Source organism: Pseudorca crassidens, chromosome 5 (genome assembly GCF_039906515.1).
Source record: "Pseudorca crassidens isolate mPseCra1 chromosome 5, mPseCra1.hap1, whole genome shotgun sequence".
Taxonomy (NCBI): domain Eukaryota; kingdom Metazoa; phylum Chordata; class Mammalia; order Artiodactyla; family Delphinidae; genus Pseudorca; species Pseudorca crassidens.
This window is the reverse complement of record NC_090300.1, coordinates 7,001,732-7,021,601: the sequence shown is the minus strand read 5'-3', so window position 1 is coordinate 7,021,601 and position 19,870 is coordinate 7,001,732. Positions and strand designations below refer to the sequence as shown.

The 19,870-nt window shown below is 46.3% G+C and overlaps 1 protein-coding gene and 1 non-coding gene across 8 annotated transcripts in view; both read right to left on the bottom strand.

The window, feature by feature from the left end:
* The window catches only part of THRB (thyroid hormone receptor beta), a 386,891-nt gene that overhangs the window by 86,360 nt on the left and 280,661 nt on the right, over positions 1-19,870 (bottom strand). For all 7 annotated transcript variants that reach the window (XM_067737346.1, XM_067737348.1, XM_067737345.1 and 4 more), the window contains one exon: positions 15,863-15,926. In XM_067737346.1, the coding sequence (XP_067593447.1) occupies positions 15,863-15,884 (22 nt within the window). In that variant the 5' untranslated portion in view covers positions 15,885-15,926. The remainder of the gene's footprint in view (positions 1-15,862; positions 15,927-19,870) is intronic.
* On the bottom strand, positions 15,609-15,719 carry LOC137225644 (U5 spliceosomal RNA). The gene has a single exon (XR_010943950.1). It is a non-coding gene; the product is annotated as a U5 spliceosomal RNA (small nuclear RNA).

Genomic DNA, 19,870 nt, shown 5'->3' with positions numbered 1-19,870 from the left:
CCTGTCCAGGAACCCCATACTCTAGACAATTTTTTTTTTTTTTTTTTTTTTTGCGGTACACGGGCCTCTCACTGCTGTGGCCTCTCCCGCTGCGGAGCACAGGCTCTGGACGCGCAGGCCCAGCGGCCACGGCTCACGGGCCCAGCCGCTCCGCGGCATGTGGGATCTTCCGGGACCGGGGCACGAACCCGCGTCCCCTGCATCGGCAGGCGGACTCTCAACCACTGCGCCACCAGGGAAGCCCACTCTAGGCAATTTAATTCTTGTCCTCTTGGCCAGCGCATGTGGAGATCAAAGGCCTTTCTTCAACTAATTTGTGGCACATGGCAAATCCTTGACAGGGTCAGGAAAAACAGCAGATTCTGAATCTTGGAAATTTGGAATCTTAAGCCTCTATTAATTACACATGCCATGGACTCTGTAATTTGAAAGGAGAGAAAATCCACCACGGCTACAACTGCCCTTCCCCAAAGCAGAGATTAGGCGAATCACAGACCTGGTCAATATTTCCTGAGTTCTTCCAAGGGAAGGGACTAGTTAAGAAATCCTTGTCTGGAAAGGTGAGAACAATAGAATTGGGCATCTTATGGAGACAGGTTAGTGGCTAAAAGATTCTAGAAGCTTTAGTAATAGATTTTCAGTGATGTCTCCTTTCACAGACATCCTAAAGGGATGTTTGAAATGAATGGGCACTTCTCAAGGATCAGGCCTGGAAAGTGGGACTAGAAGACCTATTTCTGAGTCACTCCCATGACTCTTTACTTCTTGGACTGTGGGATGGGTTGCTGGGGAAAGCTGGATGGCATTTGGTCATGGGATTTAGAAATGTGCTTGAGCAAGACGACAAGATAGGCGCATTTGTCCCCTTAAGCTTTCCTGGCGGGGTGGTGCATGTGACCTGGAGATATCTAGGTGGTGGTGGTGGTGATAATAAATGCCATAAAGACGGCGTTTATGGTTTAGTACTTGAGCTCCCAGTGTTCCAGCCGTGGTGCGAAGCACGTTGTTTCTTTTGACCCTTACATTAGTATCGAGATCGCTAGTGGTCATGCCCGTGTCACAGATGAACAAACTGAGTATTCAGAAAGGGGAGGCCACTTGCCCAAGGTCACAGCTGAAGAGGGAGAGCCACATTGGATCCCAGGTGGATGCAACCAGAGGCCTGTGCCCTCGGCCCCCCTGCTGCCTTTTAAGGGGTCAGCAGTGTGGATATGGTTTGGGGCGTTCGCAATGGCTGGTGCAGAGCTAACTGGAGTCGAGATGGATACACTTTCCTGGTTTGGAGACACACGTCGTCCTCATCGTTTACCTGCTCCCTCTCCCCTCCAGCCTTTTCCGCATTTAAAAGGAAAAGATAAAAGCAAACAAAGAGAAGTAAAACAGAGCTTCAGGGAAAGAATGAAGCAAGTAAAAAACAGGCAGGCTTTCCAACAAACCAATAGAAAGCTCCTCTGTCCTTTTGAGAAATCATCAAAAGCAATAAGACAAGGGCTGGGAATCAAGAAGGACCAAAGGGGAGGGGCTCCTCCGGGGTCTCAGGAGAGAACCTCAGCCAGAAGACAAGGCCTCGGAGTCACCGGGATGCGGACACTGAAACCTTCCCTCCCTTGGGGACCTTGCAGGCTCTTCCTGACCTGTCAGCAAGCAGGAGGGACTTGCTGCTCTCAGGGACCCACCCAGCATCTCTAAATATCCTCCTTCCCTGTTGTAAAGGCTGCTTTGGGACGTAAAGGCCACCAGCCTTCAAGTGATGCTCTCTGCTTTCACGTTTCTGTTTACGCTTTCTGGAACGGAACACGGATTTTTTGGTAGCTCATCTCATTATGTTTTAAGCCCTTGTACCTTAACCATGCCTCATGGAATCATCACCCTGTCAATTCAGTCCCAAACAACAGGAAAACCTTCTCCACGGGACCTCTTCATCTCTCAGATGCATCGTTAGTCGCTGATGTATGCTACTTAGAATTTCTAGGGACAAACGTGTCTTCCTGGCTTAGATGCATAGAGCCAAAAAGAAATAAAAAGTCCTATCAAATTTGCAGTGTGAGGGCTTCCCTGGTGGCGCAGTGGTTGGGAGTCCGCCTGCCGATGCAGGGGACACGGGTTCGTGCCCCGGTCCGGGAAGATCCCACATGCCGCGGAGCGGCTGGGTCCGTGAGCCGTGGCCGCTGAGCCTGCGCGTCCGGAGCCTGTGCTCCGCAATGGGAGAGGCCACAACAGTGAGAGGCCTGCGTACCGGAAAAAAAAAAAAAAAAAAAAAAATTGCAGTGTGTGCAGAGGAGGATGGTGAGGGGAGACCAGAGCACTCAGGTGTATTGAGTGCCCACCAGGGACAATGACTGTATGCATATTACTCTGTGCCTTTTTTATTTTTTTTGACCTCTGCTGTTTCCCTGGGGACCACAGAACTTGTCACACAGGAGCACCCCCATAAATGTTGACTGATTTACTTAGATTCTCACTGCAGTGCTAGGATGCTTTCTGCCCCCATTGGACAATAAGAAAATTAAGACTCCACGAGCTTAAGCGACTTGCTCAAATTCACAGGGTTAATAAGTGGCCAAGGAGGGATTTGGCCCCAAGGACACATGACTCCAATGTTCTTTTCACTATACCACACCAACTCCAGAAGCAACTAGAACAGGTGGGCAAAACAGAGCATTGTAGCCCTGTCTAAAGAGGCTGACAGTACCAGGAGGAGGTGCAGAGGACTGTCACAACTTTTTGAACACAAAGATGACTTTAATATAAAGACCAAGTCCTTGCTGAGCTCACTCACTTCCAGAATATTCTCATGCATTTGTACAGCCCTTTGTGACACAGACTCATATCAGAATCCGTGTCTCCCTGCTTCTTGGCCACACAGCTGGACTGCACTTCCCAGCCACCCTTGCAGTTGAGATGAAAGCATTGGTCACCCCCTCCAGGCCCCTCCTATAAAGCATCTCCACGCATCTTTTCATTTTCTTTCCTCCCTTCTCCTGTTGAATGGAGAGAATTCTGAAGTCCTAGAGGTGAGTGGGGATGGAAGAAGGAAGGAACCTGGGTTCCCAAAGGACCACAGGAACATTACCCACCAAGCAAGAACACGTGGCTTTGGATTGAACAGGAGTCAGATGTAAAATTCTGTTGTATGAACTCACTGAGATTTTAGGGTTCATCTTGCTAAAGCCGAGAGCACTGTTTTACTAATGGGCCTTTGAGAATTGCAAATAGCTTTCTTATCTATGATATCATTCAATCCTTTACAAATGCAACAAGTCAACTGGAAGCTGAAAGAGTGAGAGGAATCGTCTATGAGAACCATCAAACCATCTGTGTGGCCAGAAGCACATTCCTTTAAGTTCAGGGGCTTAGTTTCTCCACCTGTGATTTCAGGGTGTTGGGTCAGATGGTCTCTGAGATTTCTTCTAATTCTAAACCTCTATAAGTCTTTTTCGATGTCCAAAAATGTGCATTGGCGTGTTCAGACACTGATCTCTTGATACCGCGAGCCCCTCCAAGGCAAGGACTACTTCTCAGTTACCTTTATATGCCTAGAATCCAATCTCTTAGATGCTCTAAGGTTAAATTTAATTAGAATTTTCTGTTGGAAAAAACTCAAAGAATTTACGAATGTTCTGATTTATGCCAATGATTTCTTGATCCAATTTGGAGCACAGGATGGAAATGCTTATGAATATTTTCATTATGCATTACTGAGTATGGGGTAGGCTATTTTATACTCATTTACGTAGACGTAATCTTTGAAGAATGATTTTATAATAATACTGAAAGGCTTTTTTGATTAAAGGGAGTGCCAGCGGTAATTGGTATTCTGATGCCTTCATTTACAGTTTTATTTAGCTGAGTAATACAGGAGCATAATTTCTATTTAGAGTTGAGAAAATTGGAGTACAGAACATTCAGAGTTTTCTCATTCAAATGGCCCTTCACTTGAGGTTCATAAAAGTAGTATTGGGTGAACTAGGAACAATTTAAAAAGTTTGAAAAGGCCCAAGGGAAATTATACAACCATAGGAGGCAGCCTGTGCCACTTGCATGAAAAATCTATGCCTTCTGGTTCTTGAAAAATAAACACATTTTTTCTGTATATCTGTGTCGTATGGGAACATTGGTCATTTCATCCTGCTCATTGAAAATATCAGATTATATGTGTTTTTGATGACTAAAAATAGGCAATGAATTCTATTACCCGAAAAACGCAATTTGGCAGGTAAAATGTTTAAAAGCACAGGGTTTAAGGGAGGTGGGAGGTTAAGGGTTAACAAGAGGGTCCTGGCAGAAAAATGGGAATCACAATTTGACACTGTACAGGTAGAATGAGATCGAAGGAAAGGAAACCAGTGATTTTTTTTTTTTTTTTTGCGGTACGCGGGCCTCTCACTGTTGTGGCCTCTCCCGTTGCGGAGCACAGGCTCCGGACGCGCAGGCTCAGCGGCCATGGCTCACGGGCCCAGCCGCTCCGCGGCATGTGTGAGGATCTTCCCGGACCGGGGCACGAACCCGTGTCCCCTGCATCGGCAGGCGGACTCTCAACCACTGCGCCCAGTGCTTTTTTTTTTTTAACTTCTTTTTATTGGCAGCTGCAGGGGGATGTGGGTCCCCCTCCCATTTTCTGCTATCGCCTCCCCTTCCTGTGATTACATGTCGCTCCATCCTACCTCCTGGGGCGTGTGGGCATCCAGAAAGATGCTGTGTGCTATGGGCCCTTTGCCTCGGCTGGTATAGGAAATTCGGCCCATGGAAAATGAAGTATTAATAATGCCAGCCAGTGTTTTAAGATGCTTATCTTATTAGGGACTGCAGAAAGGAAGAGATTGTATTAAAAAATTATCTACTTCCTTTTGCATGAATTGTTTGCTTCAAATGTTATGTTTAGATGACTCCATTAAAAATATCTTTCCATAAAATAATAAAGAATAACAAAGGTATTTCTTGGCTCTCACTTGTTAGAAAAAGAAAAGGCCTTAGGTGGTACAAAAAGTTCTTTTAAGACATCCTACATAGGAGGCGGAATTTGAATGGGACCCTAAAGAGAAGGCAGGAATTATGGGAGTGAGCGAAGCAAAGCAGGGAAAATGTAAGCTTACCTGCACAACAGACCTTTGAAAACCTACAAACATTCGCTTACATCTGTTTTCTTCCATTGTAGTGCAGTAATGCTATGGGCCATTTCTCCCCATTAAATTGACAGTCACTAATGTCGAGTGCCTACCTGTGCCAGGTACTGCCTGAGGAGGGCTCTTCCAGGCTGAGTCTCAGTGGACCCTACCCTGTGTTAAGAGGATTTATATCCATCCTCCATCCTCACCACATCCTTTGAGAAAAGTTCAGCATTTTCAGCGTCGGGAGTTTTAAAAGCTCCCTGAGTGAATCAAACGTGCAGTCCCGACTGAGAACTGTAGCACCATGGGGCTGTTCCCCAGACAGCTACATTCTCTTGAGGCTTAAAATGGTAGTCATTTAATTTATAGGTTAAAAAAAACCCTCTTGGGGGTGGGGGAGAACTCCTCTCATAACCAAAAGCTGCATACAACTCAAACTACTCACTAAAAAAACATGGGGTGGCCTTCTGAGCTCAGTGTCCAACTCGATCATTTGCAAGAATTGGCAGGACAGAGAAATAAGTTTCCTCATGGCAGCTCCATTCCTGCAATGAACAGTGCTGCCTGTGGAGAGCATCCCTAAAGGACTTTATGATCATGTGATCTGGAGGGGCTCCTACCCTGATGGGCCCTTGAGGTAAATGAGATGCTGCAGTCCACCAGCCAGATGCGGACTGCAGGTGCTGTGGGCTTGTCATTCCTGGGTGAAAGTGACAAGGCGCGCTAGGTAATCAACCAGAGCAAAGCATCATGAATTACATCTCAGTTTGTCCCGGTTCACCCTAGATGAACAGGTGATATTTTAGATGTCTTTTGTAGGTACTCAGAGGAAATGCCAGAATGGTAGAAATGTTAGAACGAATGTTAGAAAGCAAACATTTGCTTAAACACAACCAATATGAAACAAAAACAAAACAAAACGCCACTAGATGAGTGGTTTTTAAGCTTCCGTGTGTATCAGAGTCACCTGGAGAGCTAGTAAGGAACCCAGAAGCCCAGGTCGTTGTCATTCGGTAACACTGTAGACTAGAGCTGGTTTTGCCTTTTTTGTAACCCAAATTTTCAGTGATTCTGATACCCCACCACCCAGTCTGAGAACAACTGCTCTTTTCTCAACACTCGGATGCACGTTAGAATCACTTGAGGAGTTAAAAAAAACAAGACGCCAGAGGCTCCACTAGACCAGCTCGGCTGGCATCTCGCGGGTGGGGTGCAGGCATTGGTATTCTGAAAAAGCTCCCGAGGGGACCTGGACGGGCAGCCTGGCCTGAGAACCACTGTGTCCGGATGGTGGTTCTCAGACTGGCGTGTGCTTCAGAAGCACCTGGACAGTTTTAAAAGAATACTGAGTCTTGGGTCCACACCTAGAGATTCTGAGTTAGCTGGTCTGGGGTGCCACGGGCACTGGGATTTTACAAAGCTCCCAGGGTGACTGGAACGTGCAGGCAAATCAGAGCAGAACAAGGGTAGGTCCTCCCCCCAAAAGGAAGCCCGCTGAATCCAGCTTCCTTGGAGATTGTTATATACACACTGCTGAGCAAAAAAGACTAAGAGCTTCAGTTAAGAACGTAAGTCCTCAGTAATGTAATGGAAACCCCACGGTTAGCTTATCTTTTGTTCCTCCCATGTCATCTTTAATACCCAAAAGAAAATGGTGGGCAATCAAAAGTTCTGTAAGATTGGACCTCTGGAAAGTTGTACGGTGAGAAAAATGTCTTTTAAAGCGACTCTGTATAGCAGCATTTTAAAGCGATACTTAGAAAGCAATGGTGGGACTTCCCTGGTGGTCAAATGGCTAAGACTCTGCACTTCCACTGCAGGGGGCTCGGGTTCCATCCCTGTTCGGGGAACTAAGATGCCACATGCCACGTGGCATGGCCCCCCCAAAGAGAGAAAGCAATGGTGATGGGAATGTAATAGAAATAAAATTGAAAAGAAAAAAAAAAGAAAAAGAAAAAGAAAACGAGACCTGATCACTATTTAAAATCAGTTTCCGGGCTTCCCTGGTGGCGCAGTGGTTGAGAGTCCGCCTGCCGATGCAGGGGACAAGGGTTCGTGCCCCGGTCCGGGAAGATCCCACATGCCGCGGAGTGGCTGGGCCCGTGAGCCATGGCCGCCGAGCCTGCGCGTCCGGAGCCTGTGCTCCGCAACGGGAGAGGCCACAACAGTGAGAGGCCCGCGTACCGCAAAAAAATAAATAAATAAAAAAAATAAAATCAGTTTCCCATGCTTTGGGAACAGTGTCCAAACACTTAACGGTCCACCTTGGTGACCATGGGCAGGTCACTTCACCGTGCTCGCCTTTGCCTCCTGATGTGTGAAGTGTGAGGGTTAGAGAAAACGTCTCTCAGCTCAGCATCAGCACCATGACGGGATGCACCTGCATCCTACAGGCTGGGGAGCTGGACGTCCACACTAGTTTCCCTTCTACAGCACAGAAAACTCCAGAGCGAGAATGTCATGATGGCCAAGATGTAAAAGAAAAGTCAAGGGAGGTAAAGCACGAGCCCGGGACTGTCAGTTGCGGGTTGGGGACAGGTGGAGGTGGCTCAGAGAAGAAACGCTTGGCTCATTGCAAACGCAATACCATCACATGTTCATCAGGGACTAAATTCCTGTTGGGAAAAATGACTTTCAGTTCTTTTGAAGGACCTTGGGTGAACAGACAGGAAGATCTGTCCTGACATAACAGAACCTGTCAGGTTAGGGTCGATATTTGTGACTGTCAGCACGGACCGAATAGGGAGCTGTGGGCAATTCTTGGTTAAAGGGGGCTCAAAAGAGTGGAGATGGTGGATACTGAGGGGTGATGGTGGTGGTGGTGACAGTAGTGATGCTGGTGACAATGGAGGTGGGGAGGGGCAGGGAGTGGGGCCCCGGGTGGGGGTCCAGGAGAGGCCAAATATTGTAAAGGGTGGCTTCTGGGGGGATACAGGGGTTGTTGATAAGGAAATACCTTTCTTTTCTTTCTTTCTTTTATACAGCAGGTTCTTATTAGTTCCCTATTTTATACATGTTAGTGTATACATGTCAGTCCCAATCTCCCCATTCATCCCCCCAGCCCCGCTTTCCCCCCTTGGTGTCCATACATTTGTTCTCTACGCCTGTGTCTCTATTTCTGCCCTGCAAAGCGGTTCATCTGCGCCATTTTTCCAGATTCCACATATATACGTTAATGTATGATATTTGTTTTTCTCTTTCGGATTTACTTCACTCTGTATGACAATTTTTTTCTTCACTCTCGTGTTCCCACCTTTCACTCTATAAAGCCCTGTTTTTCCTTTCAAACTTAAAAAAAATTAATTAGTTAATTAATTAATTTATGGCTTCATTGGGTCTTTGTTGCTGCGCGCGGGCTTTCTCTAGTTGCGGCGAGCGGGGGCTACTCTTCGTTGAGGTGCGTGGGCTTCTCACTGCGGTGGCTTCTTGTTGCAGAGCACGGGCTCTAGGCACGCGGGCTTCAGCAGTTGTGGCACGTGGGCTCAGTGGCTGTGACTTGCGGGCTCTAGAGCGCAGGCTCAGTAGTTGTGGTGCACGAGCTTAGTTGCTCCGCAGCATGTGGGATCTTCCCGGACCAGGGCTCGAACCCATGTCCCCTGCATTGGCAGGTGGACCCTTAACCACTGCGCCACCAGGGAAGTCCCAAAAGCCCTGTTTGTTCTTTGTTTTTTTTTTTGACATGTCACCTTCCTGGCCACCTGGCTGCAGCTCAGATTTGGAAGGTGAAGCTGGTCTAGAAGCAAATGTCTTCGCATCCCCAGGAGTTTTGAGGGAAGATTTTCACGAATCTGGCTGAATTTGGTGAGATATCATGAATTTGGTCTTTGTCCGAAGGCCCCATGTTTTTCAGCAGGAAGTTTCTCTTCCAGGAGAAGTTCAGGAAGTTAACGAGGTGAGGGATGGGAGAGGGACAGAGACAGAGTCCAGAAGGCCAGCTCTTCCTTAGGTAGATGTTGCCAGGTCTGGCTTCCTTTACCCATTCGTATTGTAGAAAGTATCACTGTTCCTTCTGTATTTGCTTTCGTGTTAAAGAAAAGGGTGACGTGTTAGCTGCACAGAAATTCTCTTTTCTGTGTGTGTGGTTTTCTTGATTTTCCCCTGTATGGTGGACACTGGAGGAAATCTTGAACTGAGATGCTGGTCTCCTCTCTTCCCCAGACCGGACCCCGTTCAGGGACTTTCACTCTTCTAATTTGTGTGCGATGGGGGAAAATGTACAATGATAAGCAATTATGGTTCTCCCTTCCTTTGCTTTCTAAGATGAGTTCCTTAGAAAGGAAGATCTGTTTATTTTGCTGAGCAGAGCCTTACAGGGGGATGCAGACGGGAGAGACAGAGCGACGGGCCACCACCTCCAAGGGGAATGAACAGGTGGAGACGGGGAGGGAGGAGGGAGTGGCAGAGGGCGGGGCTCCTGACAGGAGTGGGCGGGGTCTGCAGCCTCCAGAGCCAGGAGGCGACCTGGGGTTTCTGCAGTTACCTCAGGAGTGATGGAGAGAGACATCTAGGGAGGAATTTAAAGGTCCTCTGTGTGATCTGTCTGCAGCAGCCTTCCTCTCGCCCTCCAGGCATTTGGGGGAAGCCTGGTCTTTCCTTTCTAGCTGACTTGCAGTGAGATCTTGGTTACTTTGAGAAGTGGCACCATGCAGAGGAGGGAGCAAAGAGGCCCCCATTGCTTCAGGTGGTTAGATACCCAAGAAATAAAAGCCAAGTTCCCTTCTGTGATTGGCTCCACCGAGAGTAGAGCTAGCTCTTTGGGCAAGTCGGTATTTTTCTTTCTCCAAAACTATTTGTGGCCACACTGTAATATGCACAGCTGGCTCTATGGAATCCAAGGCCACGTTTTATTTTTGGCCACAACTGGGGAAACAGGAATTCGGAACAAAGTGAAATAAGCCTCCAGATGCCTTTTCAGAGTAATTATGCCAGGAGTATATAAATCAACGATCCAAGCTCCTGGTTTCTGGAGCAACGTGGGGAAAGGGAGCAGAGCCACATCTGGCTTCTGTGTTATGTCCCTTGCCAGGTGACCAGTACACAGACCTGGGCGTGGCTTTCCTGACTTTGGCAGGAGGGAAGGAAGGACAGCCAGCACTGTCGGGTTTCCCCTCCCTTCCCCCCCAGGCTAGGGCAAGGGTACCATGGGGGTGTCTGTCGTTGGTGCAGAAAAGGTGTTTGTTGAGACAACCTTCCCTCTTAACCAGTCATCCCTGTGTCTAAGTGAAAAGAACTACGTGTTGGCACAGAAGTGTTAACTCATCCCAAGGACCCACTGAGCCCCGTTCTCAGCTGGAAAACAAAGACAGGAATCCTAAAATGACATCTCCAGAGAGCTCACTATATCTAAATTAAAAATTTCTGTATGTCAAGAATGCCATAGCATCATGTTCACAAGCTTATCTGTAAATGGTACCAAATAAAAATTATATATGTAGAGATAGAAAGAGAGAGGGGAAAGAATTAAGCAAATGTGATAAAAGGTCAACATTTGAGGACTTTGGGTATTCTTTGAACTCATCTTGCAACCTTTCTGTTAGTATGGAATTACTTCAAGAGAAGAAAAATTTTTAAAAAGGTCAAATATTGCTATAAACAAAAAGGAGAGACGTATACTAAAATGGGAAAAAGTTTGTAACATTTATGATAGTGAATTAAATCCTTAATATATGAATCATAAGAAAAAGACTAATAGTACAGTAGAAAAGTTCATTGCACAGGTAAGTTACAAAGAAGACATTTAAGTTGCCAACTGTGTGTGTGTAGTCAAATCTATTATCAATAAGAAAAATGTAAAGTTTTGAAAAACTTTGATAAAAACTGTGATAAAACTTTGCCAAATTAACTGCCTTTCTCAAAATTAAACTACTACAAAACTCCAAAGTTAGAGGATATGGGATTAAATGGACACTGCAGTGCTGATTGGTCCAGTAACCTGGTTACGATTTGGCAACAGAAAAGGCTTTGAAAGATGTTCAGTCCCTTTGACCCAGCAGTTTTGTTTTTTTTACTTCGTAGAATTTATCCTGAGGAAATAATCAGAGAGGTGTCACATTATGTACACTGTGGTTCATTATAACATTATTTATGATAATAGTATATTAAAAGCCTAACACGGGTTTGATGGGTCACTAAGTAGCTGTGAACAGAATCCCATTTTAGAAGAGCATTTTTGATGGGAAATGCTAACAACACGCAAGCCGTTAACATTCATTATCTTTTTTTTTTTTTTTGCGGTACGCGGGCCTCTCACTGTTGTGGCCCCTCCCGTGGCGGAGCACAGGCTCCGGACGCGCAGGCTCAGCGGCCATGGCTCACGGGCCCAGCCGCTCCGCGGCATGTGGGATCTTCCCGGACCGGGGCACGAACCCGTGTACCCTGCATCGGCAGGCGGACTCTAGAGCACTGCGCCACCAGGGAAGCCCAACATTCATTACCTTTGAGTGGCGTCATTATCTGGCTGTGAGCAAGCTCTGGCCTCGTGAGGAGATATTCTCCATAGGTTGTAGAACAAGAGCACAACTGTGGTTCTATCTCTGAAGGAAGGAAGGCAGCAGTCATAAGGAGGGGTTGAAAAGCCTCAGGAACACTAGGAAGGCCACCTTTGAAAATGACGTGGGCTTTACAATAAAACACGAGCTTCCCCAGCTTAGGTGATTTGTTTGACTCTGAAAAACCTATACATTAGGATAGTCCGAAAACACAAAAAAAACCTTTCTCCAGGGTGCCCTTTTTGTCTACACCCAGCCTTCAATGTACCCATGCCCGACTTTATGAAAACGTGATTTACAAATGTTCACATCTGAGGTGCGACCTAATCTTCAAAGTAGAGGGAGAATTTCTCACTTTCTCCTTTAACTGACAAGGAAGTCAACCTCTAGAGACATTAGGTGGCTTGCTTTGTTATTATCTTGAATACGTAATAAATTGCTTCTACACATAATGAGAAAAATATAAAACCCGCAACGGGCAACTGGACGCTATATATGAACAAGCAAGGAAGTTACGGATGAAGAAAAAAAATACAAGTGGCCAATAGACATGCAAAACAATTTCAACCTCAGGCGTAGTGAGAAATGTAAATTTCATCATGCTTAAGAAATCAGGACAAGGGGCTTTGATACAAAGCATCTAAATCAGATTCTTCTATATTGTTCAGAGTGGGGCGCGTGCCCCCATCTACTGCCTTTTCTGTGGCCTCCGACCTCCCACCTATACAAGACGTTGGGAAGGATAAAGAACCCTCCCCGTCATGACCTCCTACCACCAACGGCAAATTTGCTTTCTTTCCTTTTTGAAAAAAGGAATGAAAATGGGTCATTTGTAGAGACGTGGATGGACCTAGAGCCTGTCATACAGGGTGAAGTAAGTCAGAAAGAGAAAAACAAATACCGTATATTAACGCATATATGTGGAATCTAGAAAACTGGTACCGGTGAACCAATTTGCAGGGCAGGAATAGAGACGCAGATGTAGAAAATGGACGTGTGGACACAGGGAGGGCCGGGGGTGGTGGGATGAATTGGGAGATTAGGATTAGACATATGTACACTACCATGTGTGAAACAGATAGCTAGTGGGAACCTGCTATATAGCACAGGGAGATCAGCTTGGTGCTCTGTGGGTGGGCCGGGGGGAGGGGAAGGGAGGAAGATCCAAGAGGGAGGGGATATATGTATACAAACAGTTGCTTCGCTTTGTTGTACAGCAGAAACTAACACAACATTGTAAAAGAACTATACCGCCATTTAAAAAAATGAAGAAACAAACACACACACGAAACAAGCACGCAAACAACCTGAGGATCGCACAGTGAAAACACTGGGACACCTACAGAACGCTCCGGTCTTTCCCATCATGCAGACACTCCTCCCCTGGCCCCTGGGACACACTGAATATAATGCCTTGAGCGAGAAAAAGGAGAAGGCAAAGGTCGTGGTTGGGAAGTTAGATGAACAAGCAGGTCACGGAGAAGAGGCGCAGGTCACACTGCTGAGTGAGGTCTATGTTATTTACACAGCAGGCTCATCACGGGGGTGACTTTATGTCACATCCTAACTCCCTAGAACCAGGTGAGGGGTAACGTAACAGAGCCCTGTTTCTGCCTCTCCAGGCACATTTAGACGGGTCCGAGTTCTTAGTTCCCTTTTCAGTCAAGGCTAAAAGCCTCTCATTTGGGTATTTAAAATTTTAGGTATTCATATCTTAGAACAAACCCCCCTATGCGACGAATCATGATTTTCTGCAAAGTGGAGCTCATTATAATGACATAAATGTTAGCAGAGTCCCCCAAAGATTCCCTAGGAAGCCGTGCTTAATCCCAACCAATAAAATACGGTATCAAGGCACTTCCTTCCTTTCCTCTAAGAATCAGTATTTTCGGTGAGCGATTTCATACAATCCTAATGTCAAATTAGGTTAAGGTAGAGCAACGAGAACATTTTAGCAGGACTTGACTCCACTGCAGTGGATATTAAATAGCCCCAGAAAATAAACCATTCTCCATTTGAGTTAATGCAAAATACAGAAATTTCATAAGTGGCTGAAGGCGTTGTTTTAATCTGAAAATGCTTGTCTGCTGGGTTTTGGCAAAACACATTCAATGTTCTTACTCCTGTTCATTTAAAAATTGGTTTTCTTTTCATAAAGGTTAATTGATTTCCTGTATTGCATAACAGTAATAGTACCCATTATGTGTTTCAAAAAGAAAATATGCATATTTGCATATTATGTGTTTCAAAAAGAATATGCATATTTGCCCTTTAAGTTATGCTTTTAAAGCAAGCACTTAGTTCTGATGACTTACAGCTTTATTATGGTCTCCTTTTAGGTTTCTTAAAATAAACATGCAGCTTGAGACCACAGGAAAAGACAGAGGGAAAAGGACACTGTTTTATTTCATCCACAAACAAGGGAGTCTAAAGCAATGATTTTCTCAGCTGAGCCCATTAACATAGACTGAGCATATGCATGTGTGGAGTAGATTTCTTTTGAAAATAGAATTGCTGTTAGTTTCTATGCTATGAAGCAAATGCTGGGAAGCAAAAGCAACCTCCTACACGGGGAGGTGGGGCAGCTGGTTCCAGCCCAGCCCACAGGGAAAGCATCCCGCATCCGCAGATGGGCTGAAAGCTGGCTTAATACAGAACCGTCTTAGAGTGAGCCTGGATTTCTAGCTCTGTCCTGGAGATGAGCTGATTTGGCCTGGGGATTCTGCTCAACAATAAGACTATCCTGACCCCTAGCATAAGAGTCAGCAAACTACAGTCTTCGGGCCAAAGCTGGCCTGCTGCCTGTTTTGTAAATAAAGTTTTATTGAGATACAGCCACGCCTATTTGTTTATGTATGGTCCATGGCTTTCCGAGCTACAATGGTCAAGTTGGCAGTGACACAGAAATGGGGGAGGGTGTGTTTTGGTGCCTGTTACTGAGAAATAAGATGGGAAGATAAGATGGGATTCCGAGGCTATCCTACGGGTGTGAATCATTCCAGTTTGTTCAGGTGCTCTATCTTTTTGCTGCACCAGGAACTCGAGTATCAATGGGTCGAGAGACAGGGCAGTGATTCTGGGAGATGTAAGGTTATGGTCATTACGTTAAGGCTTGTAAACTTGCAGAAGGCTGAGGTCTATGGGTACCTGCCCTGCTGCCATGGTAACCAAACGACAGTCCTAGGCTTGGGGTTGGGCTGGAAGGTGTGGTTATAAACTGAGAGCCCACGGTTGATTCTAGTCAGAAGACGTATTTTGACTGGCCCATGAATCCTTGATAGTTTTATATGTTAATTGCTTGCATTTAGAAATGGGGATATTTTGGGGAATTCCCTGGCAGTCCAGTGGTTAGGACTCTGTGCTTCCACTGCAGAGGGCAAGGGGTTGATCCCTAGTCAGGGAACTAAGATCCCGCATGCCGTGCAGCGCGGCCAAAAACACCCCTCCAAAAAAACCCAAATAGAAATGGGGATATTTCATCCCAAATCTGGCTTCCAGCTTCTCTTGAAAATTTGAAATCTCTGGACACACTGGGTTCCCTCCCTGCTTGTTGCCTGGTTCTCCTGTCTGGTTTGTTTTTCCTGACAGCCAGCTGTTTGGGGCATGGGTGTTATCTATCTGGCCCCTGGGGCCTGTGAGTTTGTAACCCCAGCTCTGTGCGTTGAACAGAGAATCCGTGCTATTGCAACCTTCTGTTCCTCAGGGGGCATTCTGTCTCGCCTCTGTCCCTTGCTTTCTAGCTCACTTTAGCTTATGTGCCCTCATCATATTCCATTCTGACTCTGCTGCTGAATATTCCATCAGGAAGATGTCTGAACTCAGTGGTCACTGAGTACATAGAGCCATTTCTTATACTGATCTGAATGAATGTGGCAGGTAAAAGCATTGGGTGTGACAGGGTAACCTTGGGAAGGCTGGAAACTAGGATTTCACTGTGAATTCTCATTTCCTCCCATCATGTTCCTGGTGATGATGCATCTCAAGGCTTCCGAAAAAGCTGGAAGCACATTTGTTGGGACGTAGTCACAGGATATATTTGCATTTCCCCCCCCGCCCCGCCTCTCCACAGAAATCTTTAGTAGAAGGCGAAAGATTTATACGAGCTGAAAAGAAACCAGAGTATGGCTATATTTGCATTTAATAACACTCATTGGCTGGGAAATAACTGTTGCTAAGACTCTTAGGTTGGTCTTTTAGGAAGCCTATATTTCTCTTTGGGTGGAACAAAAATGGAAACACACAAAGTAAAGAAAATAAAACAGATACCTGTCATACTGTTGGGAGTCATGGGTTAGTAATCATTCCGGACCCTTTTTTTCACTGACATCTCCTATAGAGAAAAAGACAAGAAAAATACCATGGGTTATAACCTGCATTTTCCATCAGGTTTTGTTCCAAACAACATCACATGCATTAATTAGCTGGAGGTGATATGTTACTTTCAACTCAGGGAAAGTGAAGCAGAGGTGGGCTGCGTGATACACATAAGTTTACAAGACCTTTTAATTTTCATCTCAGGGTTCCTCCTATAAACATGTCTTTATACTAATATTTTATTCAAGGTCACGTGTCTATTTTCCATCTCAAGTTTTTTAAGAAAGCACCAGCCGAGTGACTTGCTGTCTTTCCCAAGAGCGGCTGAGATGCGTTAGCGTCCTCAATCCAGATCCTTTCTTCTCCAAGTGTGGTCTGCGGACCAGCAGCCTCAGCATCACTGGGAGCTTTGCTAGAAATAGAAAATTTGGGTCCTATGTCAAACCTGCTCCATCACATCTGCACTGGGACGAGATGCAACTGCAGATGACTGATGGACACTTTGCAGTCTTAGACACACCGCTCTGGAGAATGGAATCCATATTCACATCTTATGTGTGACTTTTCCTTGGTCAGCGCTGAGTCCTTTCTCATCACTGTATCAGTGAGATCCGAGAGCAGCAGACAGGCCTGACCTCATATGGGGATGGGGATGGAGACTTGGTGGGGGTCAGAGACCAGAGGCACCGACGGAGGGCAGAGTGTTGAAGGCCACGCGCAGATGATGACCCAGATGGCTGCTGAACGTGGGTCAGAGTCCTTCTGCGTGTCGCTGGGGACAGATCAGGACGAGGTTTCTTTTTCCAGAAGGGTTTCTGTATCCAGCAGTAGACAGTGCAGCACGGTGGCTCTGGCCTTGTACTGGAGACCTAGGCATGGGTTTGGGGGCCAGTGCTGTCGTGGACTCGCCGTGGGATCGTGATTTCTTCACGTGCAAAATGAGGAGGATAATGCTTGCGTTACCTGCTTCATATGGCTGATGATTCTGAGGTGTGAAGAGGATGCGAATGAAAGTGCTGGGTAAACACAATCCATTGGATGAGGGAAGGAACGTCCTGACGCTAATAACTGATCGGAGAAGAGGAAGCATGTGGACTGTGTTTACCATATGGGTTGATATATGCGTCCATTCCCTCTCTGTCTCCACATCGAATCCTGCAGCACTGAATTCATACCTTGATGGTCATCACATGTGTTCACCACACGTTTCCAAGGCTGCCTTTCCCACTAGACTGTAACCTCTTTGTGGCAGGGACTATGTCTTGGTCATTTTTATATCTTCCACATGAGCAGAGTGTCCGATACAAAATAGGCCCTCAAGAAATATATGCGGGGCTTCCCTGGTGGCGCAGGGGATGAGAACCTGCCTGCCAATGCAGGGGATACGGGTTCGAGCCCTGGTCCGGGAAGATCCCACATGCTGCAGAGCAACTATGCCTGTGCACCACAACTACTGAGCCTGTGCTCTACAGCCCATGAGCCATAACTACTGAGCCCGCATGCCACAACTACTGAAGCCCGTGCACCTAGAGCCTGTGCTCCGCAACAAGAGAAGCCACCGCAATGAGAAGCCCGCACACTGCAACGAAGACCCAACGTAGCCAAAAATAAATAAAAAAACACTAAAAAAGAAATATATGCTCTGAATAAGTGAATAAGATAAAATGAATGAAAGTTGAATCTCACGGTATGAGATTGCTGAACTGGCATCTGGTAGAAGAGATGAGGATTAATTACTAGGAAAATGCGTTCTTGCTACTGATGAACATTTCAAGGGTCACCAGCCACAAGCCCTCTGTTCTGTCCCCTTCAACTGTGCAGCTGGGTTGTGAGAGAGAGAATCAGGTTCTGAGACCCCCTAAAGGGAGAGTGCGGATCACACCTGTAGTACTGACTGTCTAGACCTCTCGTTCTTAGAAACTGAGCTGCCATTAACTCCCCTCCCATCTTGTGGACACGGCCTCATCCTCCTGGGATGCTGCTCTGGAATATTCTGCAGCGGACAAGGAACTTGCCTCCGGCTGGGCCAACCACAGTGCTCCACCTTTGGCCGCGGTGGGCCAAGACCTGGGAGGGGCTGACGTGGTGCCCTTTTTGGGGTAGGTTACATATTCCAGCTCTGGTGGCAGAATTGATCAGAAACTAAAACTCTCAAACTGTCTGACGCCATGCCTTTTAGCCACACGGCCAAAGTCGGTCTGAAGGTGAGACAGAGGATGCACCTGACATTCACGGAGAACTTGGGGTGACGAGAGAATGCTGTGGCCTCAGAGCCCTGCCTTCAGCTCTCCCTGAGGCCCAGCTGTGTCCCTGTGGCCCCCTCAACCCTTCCTGAGCAAGATGGTGCCCACGTCCGCAGAAGCCAGGTCCAGGCAGGTTTCTGCCCCTTGCAACCAGAGGAATCCTGACTGACAGTACTGACATTCAAACACAGCATGAATACGAATGTGGCAAAAGCGTTTCGTGTCCTTTTTATCCTAGTTATGTTCTTGCTACACCAACACTTAAAAAATATCTTTGTTTTCAAATTTTCAATTGAACAGGCATCAGAACTGCAGAAAGTATTGTGTGTGAAGCGGAAAGCATCCAGAAAGAGGAAAAACATCTCATTAAGGCTTAAAAAATATTGTTACCACCACGAAATTTAGTACTGATTTTGTTATTTAGTACTGTTTTCTTTCTACTGTAGGAAAGTACTAAAGTACTATCTATAGTAATTGAGTATCACTACACTATACTAAACTGTTACCATTACTATAGCATCAATAGTATATTCCTGTCCCTATTCCTGTAGCACTTTAGTATTAGTACACTGTACTAAACTGTTACCATTACTATAGCATTAATAGTATATTCCTGTCCCTATTCCTATAGCATTTTAGTATTAGTACACTGTACTAAACTGTTACCATTACTATAGCATTAATAGTATATTCCTGTCCCTATTCCTATAGCACTTTAGTATTAGTACACTAAACTGTTACCATTACTATAGCATTAATAGTACATTCCCATTCCTATTCCTATAGCACTTTAGTATTACTACACTATGCTAAACTGTTAATATTCTTATAGCATTAATATACATTTCTGTTCCTATTCCCACTCCTATAGTGTTCATTGTGCACTTCGGTTCCTATTCCTACAGGACTCTAGTATTTCATATTATTTAGTGCTATTTTCCTGCAACGAGCTCTTGAGTTTTAAACTGTAGTTAAACGCTCTGAGTGGACAGGCATCGCGGGGCTGCTTCGGGGTTGCCCGGGACACAGGGCAGGTGTCAGCCAGTGCTCTGTGCAGAGGAGGGAAGCACAGGAGGTTCCCTCTGGAGCCACCGAGGGGGTCACGGCGTCAAAGGAGGAAACAAAGTCCAAACAGCTTAAAAAGAAAGAAAGTGGAGTGTTCTACATGTGGGGAAAGGAAAGCGAGCACAGGACTTCCCTTCTGGGTGGGTGAGTGGGCCAGCAGCGAGGAGGTCGGGGGTGATGTGAGCAGCGCTGACTGCAGCACTGTCCCTGTCCTGGGGGCCACTCACAGCCTGCAGGTCATCGTTACAACAGGCCTGCTGCTCCTGGGCAGAGAACAGCCTCCAGTGAGACCCAGTAAGGGTCTGCATCCCGGTCCCTCAGAGCCGAGCGTCCATTAACAGCTGCAGCATTTCAGCACCAACTGAGGGGAGAGAGGTCTTCAGCGTAGTCCCTAGGAAAGTGCTGCTACACCGAGAACATTCCTTTCACACGATATTCGTTTATGTGGCTGGTTAGCCTAGAGGCCTTGATTGACGGCCTACTCTATTTAGGTGCTGCCCCAGGCTTTGTCCGAAGACAACAGTTGGGCCTGTCCACATGGGGCTTCTAATCTGCCAGAGGGAGAGAATCGTGCTACAACAGTGCAACGTGTGGACAGGTTTCACCTGAAGTGTCTCTTCAGTGCAGACTGGGCCACGAGGGAAGGAGAGGT